Source organism: Poecilia formosa, unplaced genomic scaffold, assembly GCF_000485575.1.
Source record: "Poecilia formosa unplaced genomic scaffold, Poecilia_formosa-5.1.2 Scaffold1197, whole genome shotgun sequence".
Lineage (NCBI taxonomy): Eukaryota > Metazoa > Chordata > Actinopteri > Cyprinodontiformes > Poeciliidae > Poecilia > Poecilia formosa.
The window spans coordinates 1-6,559 of NW_006801136.1; the positions used below are offsets into that span (position 1 = coordinate 1).

Below are 6,559 nucleotides of genomic sequence, written 5' to 3' on the forward strand. Positions count from 1 at the left end.
CTAAAGCGCTGAAGCTCATGTCTCTGCAGGTCTTCATGGAGGACAGCTAACAGCCTCAACAAAGGCTGCAGATGAAGAGTTGATGAGGAAAATGGTTCCAGCTCTGGAAGCAGAGTTCTCAGAGCTTTGGGAGGATCTGACAGAAACTAGGACTTTTTCTGGAACCAGACAACAATCACCACATTTTGGTCTCAGTTACAAACTCAGAGGAAACTAGTGGAGGAGGAAGAGGTGCGGATGATGACGGGATGAAGAAGATCAACACTGTTCACAAAGTTTATAATTAATGCAATGGTTTATTTTAATGGTCCAAATTTCCATCAAACCTAAACAATTATTTTATAAAAACAGTCAAAGATCCTAAAAGGTGAATTATGGAGCAGCAGCTCAACGAGTGAAGAGAGTTTAAAGTTTAAAAAGTCTCTCTGGCTGATTGGATCTTAGAGGAAATAGACATTTTCTAGAGTTCAGGGTTTTCTATTCATTTCAACCTGAAAACTGATAAAAAGTTCAGAATCAACTTGAAGAAAGAAGAAGAAACAGGAGGACAATAGTGCTGAATCAGCATCACACAATGAAAACATCTGGACTCACCGAGCCTTTCTGCAGTTCCTCACAGCTGGAACCAGTCTCTGTCGTCCATTCCTTGATGTGTTGTACTTCTCTAGGTCCAACTCATCCAAAACCTCTGACATCTGCAGCATGAAGGCCAGAGCTGAACAGTCAGTCACTGAGAGTTTCTTTCCTGAATCCTGCAGCCGTTGGATCTTCTGATAAAATGAGACGTCGTTCATCTCCACCAGACAGTAGAAGATGTTGATGCTTCTGTCAGGAGAGATTCTATCAGTGTCCATCTCCTTCAGGTTGGTGATGATTCTCTGGATGGTTTCTGGACGGTTCTCTGTCTGACCCAGCAGATCTTCTAAGAGTCTCTGGTTGGACTCCACAGTGAGACCATGAAGGAAGCGGACAAACAGGTCCAGGTGGCCATTTTTACTAATGAGGGATTTCTCCATGGCTTTCTTCGTGAACTCATCTAGAGATGTTTCATTGTATTTTTCTCCCAGGAACATGTTGATGACCTCTGACCTCCTGCTGGTGAAGCAGTGGAGCATGTAGACTGCAGCCAGAAACTCCTGGATGCTCAGATGAACAAAGCAGTAGACTGATTTCTGGAAGATCACACTCTCTCTTCTGAAGATCTCTGTACAAACTCCTGAGTAAACTGAGGCCTCTGTGACATCCAGACCACACTGCTCCAGGTCTTCTTGGTAGAACATGATGTTTCCTTTCTCCAGATGTTCAAACGCCAGCCTCCCCAGCTTCAGAAGAACTTCCCTCTCAGCCTCCATCAGTTTCTGTGGACTTGTCTCATGTCCTCCATAGTACTTGTTCTTCTTCCTCTTTGTCTGGACCAGCAGGAAGTGTGAGTACATGTCAGTCATGGTCTTGGGCAGCTCTCCTCTCTGCTCTGAGGTCAACATGTTCTCCAGAACCGTAGCAGAGATCCAGCAGAAGACTGGGATTCCACACATGATGTGGAGAGGTTTTGATTTCTTGATGTGGGAGATGATTCTGCTGGACAGCTCTTCATCACTGAACCTCTTCCTGAAGTACTCCTCCTTCTGGGTGTCGGTGAAGCCTCGTACTTCTGTTACCCTGGAAACACATGAAGGTGGGATCTGATTGGCTGCTGCAGGTCTGGTAGTTATCCAGATGAGAGCCGAGGGAAGCAGGTTCCCCTTGATGAGGTTTGTCAGCAGAACATTGACTGATGACTTCTGAGTGATGTCAGAAACCAGCTGACTATTGTTGAAGTCCAGTGAAAGTCTGCTTTCATCCAAGCCATCAAAGATGAAGAGCAGTTTGCATTTAGCCAGCTGCTCTGCTGGGAGCTTCTGGATTGTTGGATGGAAAACATGAAGCAGTGAGAGAAGACTGTGCTGCTCATCTCTGATCAAGTTCAGCTCCCTGAATGAAAGCAGAACCACCACACTGACATCTTGGTTCTCCAAGCCCTCGGCCCAGTCCAGAGTGAACTTCTGCACTGAGAAGGTTTTTCCAACACCAGCAACGCCATTGGTCAAAACCACTCTGATGGCTCCATGTTGGTCAGGGAAGGTTTTAAAGATGTCATGGCACCTGATTGGAGAGTCATGGAGGTTCTGGATCTTGGAAATTCTCTCCAGCTGCATCACCTCATGCTGGGTGTTAACGTCTTCACTCTGTCCCTCTGTGATGTAGAGATCAGTGTAGATCCTGTTGAGGAGGGTTCTACTTCCTGTTTCATCACTTCCTTCTGTCACTCGTTCACATCTCGTCCTCAGACTGATCTTATGTTCCTGTAGGACCTTCTGCAGACCAACATCTTCTGAAACACAGAAGAAAAGAAGTAAAAACATTTTTGCTTTAGTGATAAAGGTGAAACAAAACCATCTGGAACATTAGGAGGCGTTTTCATAGTACGGTTTCTGACTTCACAGGATGTGATGCTAAACAATTAGATCCATCCTTAGCAACATTATTTTGTTATCAGACATTAAATACAGCCATTTAGTCATTTTACAGATTGGATTCTGCAATCTGAAGCCAACTTCTGCTTCATTTGGGTTTTTCAGCTCTAATCTAAAGCATAACCTTACAGGCCTGGTGTAATGAAGAATAAAAATAGAACAAGAGTCTTCTCCAGAAAAGTTTCAGAAATCAACTGGGTAATTTGAAAACCCATAATATTTTTGCCAAGTCTCTCTTATTTCTTGCTTTATTATTATAATAATATTATGCCCTCCATTTATAATAAAGAACAGATTATCATTCATGGGCTGCACAGTGGCGCAGTTGGGAGAGCTGTTGCCTTGCAGCAAGAAGGTTCTGGGTTCGATTCCTGGCCCCTGTCTTTCTGTATGGAGTTTGCATGTTGTCCCTGTGCATCAAACCTATGGATTATCATTCATCAATATTAATTATATTGAACAGTAATATCAACCAATACCTGATTGGTGCTCTGCTACATTTTTAAACCCAAATAAATGTCAATGTCATGTTGTTTTATCTGACCAAATAAAATAATATGACTTTGAGGACTCCATCCATCCATTTTCTTTACACCCTTGTCCCTCAGTGGGGTTGGGAGGTGCTGGTGCCTCTCCAGCTATTGTTCCGGGCGGGAGGTGGGGTACACCCTGGACAGGTCACCAGTCTGTCGCAGGGCAACACAGAGACACACAACCATGCATACACACACTCACACCTAGGGGCAATTTGGAGAGGCCAATTAACCTGACATGTTTTTGGACTGTGGGAGGAAACTGGAGTACCCGGAGAAATCCCACGCATGGATAGGGAGAACATGCAAACTCCATGCAGAAAGACCGGGGCTGTGAATCGAACCCAGAACCTTCTTGCTGCAAGGCAACAGCTCTACCAACTGTGTCACTGTGCAGCCCTATTGAGGACTCTTGATGAGTTTTTAAATATTTTTTTCTGAATTTTATTGATCTATTTATGGTCCATTTATCACTTGTCATAATTTTTATGGGTATTTTTCTTAATAGGCTCAAATTAAATGGGGACTATGTTAACCTGAGTTACAAACACATTTACACCAGCTAGAAAAACACAGATTTAGTTGAAATAATTGATTACAAAGAGACGGTTAAAATCTTGAATCTCGAAATCTCATCTAAAGACATGGATCTGGTTCAACAGAGACGATGGGAGGAAACTCTGAGATGTTCAGTCTCACCTGGAGCACAGCTGCTGCTCTCCCTCCCTCCATCCATCCATTGTCTATCACTTCTTTTCTCTGCAGGGTCTTGGAGGGACTGGTGCCGATGTTCAGCAGTAATCAGATGAGAGCTGGGGTTCACCCTGGACAAGTAAAGACATTTCTTCATCACTGAAATACATCACTGAATACTAACAACAGGCTGGAGCTGAAGATGTTCATGAAGATCCACTACAAACTAGAGACCAGAAACTGGGTCAGAACAGATCCTCAGATCATTGATGTTCTCTGGTTTGAAGTTCTTCATTGTATTATATCTGGTATCATGATTGATCTTCCTTTTGTTGTATTTGTCCATCTGAATCTGTTTTGGTAAAATAATCATGATTCTGTCTGATCCATCAGAGGCTGAAAGAAACAGAAACTGAATATAATCTGGATCCCAGTGGAGAAAGTTGGATTCTTCAGTAACACCAGTAAACACGACTCAGATCCAGTTTGCATTAGAGATGTGCCGATCAGGGTTTTCCTGCTGATTCCAATCACCCATGAGGGCCAATCACCGATACCGATCACATAGTTATTATTTTTTTAATCATAAGCACTACTGATTACATTATGTGAAAAAAGGAACCATGAATTCACCTTAATTTAGACAATTAATAACTTTTTCCAAGAAAAAAACAAAGCAGGCATTGTGCAAATTGTACTGCTATTGATAATACTGTCTTTAACAGACTGAAAACATATGAAGGCTCTGAAGAGGCTATATAATGCAAAAAGTCAAAATAAAACCTCTGAACATTGCCAAAAAATTTAACTATAAAACATTCAAAGGCAAATACAAGTTCATCCTGAGTTACTGAATGAAAACTTCCTGATAGCATGGCGGCTAGCTGATTACTGCTAGTTCTGATTGGGTGTTTCTGACTGAGCGGAGTAATTATGCAGATCAGGGAGGAGATTGATTTTTTTTTTTCAGAGATCATTTGTCTCATGGACAGTGAAAGTTTTAATACGTATGTAAAAAAATAAATAAATAAATAAGTTAGATGCTGCAGCTTTAAGCAGAGGTTCGGTGTGAGAGTCACTACCAGGTGGAGCAGAAGCGAAGCTCCGTCTGTGAAATATTACTACCTGTAGCGTAGCAGCGGTTCAACAGCAAGAGCAGAACCAGCGTCTGACATCGCAGCTCGAAGACTTAAATTATTTTCCAGGTTATTTGTTTAGCTTTCTGACCGTCATGCTAACCGGGTGAGTGTTTGTAGCTGTGCGCTGCTTTACCTGCTATCTGATCCTCCATATGTCTTTTTTTATTGCAGTGAGCCTCGATATAGTCAAACTCCCTCAAGTATGTCATTTTTTTATGCCATTTAGATTTGTCATGTTGATGCACGCAAACTTCCCCATTCACTCAGTGCGTTATAGGATTTGTTGCTGCGCGTTTGCGCAGTGTGAAGGAAAGAGGAGACCAGCTGCACAGGCAGGGAGCGAAATGAGAAGCAGGTGATCGGTTTGTGTGATCGGCCATCACCGATCATACACTTTTTCACGGAAATCGGCCGATTATGATCGGTGGCACACCTCGAGTTTGCATTGATCTGAGCTCTTTATAAAGAGCCTTATGCTGTTGCAAAGCATTATGTGGACATGCTAGCAGAGCTAACAACAAGTTATCTAAAGTTCACGTTTTTTATTAGCCTTATAAATTTGGGTCGACCTCACTATGATCCTTTGGACTTTGGTTCTGTTCACTTTGTAGATTTGTTGTCCTGATTTATTGTTTGCAATTGTTGTCTTTGTTACAGTCCATCTTTATTGAGCCCACTTCCTGTTTTATTCAGGTGGTCTGGTTTCTTTTATGGACTTGGTTCTGATTTCCATCTGGTTCTGCTCATCTCGCCTCTTTCTAGGTTTCTTTGTCAAAAGCATTAAAACAGGTTCTGTTCAAACCGTCTGGTTTGTCTGGAAAGAAGCTAAAATGAAGCTGATCTGATTGGTGTTGAAAATCAAATAGATCATTAAAATAACTGATCTCTACAGTGTAATATTAATAATCTTCACATTTTCACATCTGGATTAACTGATGAATTTACAGAAGAGATCTGAGTTTAGAACCGGTACTGAGGACAACAAAGTTGACCCAAAAGTCTGAATAAATCTAAATAAATTGTTTTATTCACCTGTTGCACTGAGGTTTAACTGTTAATAAAACATTAACATGAAGTCATTTTTGGCACTAAAGGCTGATGTTTAACAGTAATTTAACAGGTATGAAGATGGAGAAAGGAGAGGAAGATATGAAGCAAATGGTCTGAGACGGGAATCAAACCCTCAACCTTCACATCAAGTTTTAAATCAACAAAAACTTTACACTCTAAAACATTTATTATGTATTAAACAAAGAGTCACTAAATAAACTAGAGGCACAGAGAGCCTGAAGGGATTTCACTTCAATAATTATCTATATTTACTGCAGTCCAACCAGGTCATGATAACCACAATGCATTCAGTGATTTTCTAATAACCAATAATGTCCTGATATATTGATCAGTTCTGATGAATCTAAAGCAGCTCTTTGTTTCTGAGTTTCTTGGTAAATCGGTTTTCTTTGATGGTTGATGTGGATAAAAGTGACATTTAGTGAATTCAGCCTCACAGTCGGTCTGGGACATAATTAGGTTTTTAGGATTTAAAATTTTAGGAGATTATTTCACTTGTTATGAAAGGAAAATATTTAGTTTTTCCTCCACAGTTGGTTCTGATCTCTCAGCCCCGTTTAGGTCACGATTAAACTAAAATGGTTTAAATTATATTTTGTCTTGAACCAGT

General features: G+C 41.1%; 1 protein-coding gene across 2 annotated transcripts in view; it reads right to left on the reverse strand.

The window, feature by feature from the left end:
• Positions 1-228: 228 nt before the first annotated feature.
• LOC103132660 (protein NLRC3-like) overlaps positions 229-6,559 on the reverse strand; it is an 8,934-nt gene continuing 2,603 nt past the window's right edge. The window contains exons 3-4 of one of the 2 annotated variants that reach the window (XM_007544457.2): positions 3,746-3,870; positions 229-2,368 (exon numbers count right to left, since the gene is read on the reverse strand). In XM_007544457.2, the coding sequence (XP_007544519.2) occupies positions 591-2,368; positions 3,746-3,870 (1,903 nt within the window). In that variant the 3' untranslated portion in view covers positions 229-590. Of the gene's footprint in view, positions 2,372-3,745; positions 3,871-6,559 lie in introns of both variants that reach the window. The other variant, XM_016667508.1, reaches the window with a different exon arrangement.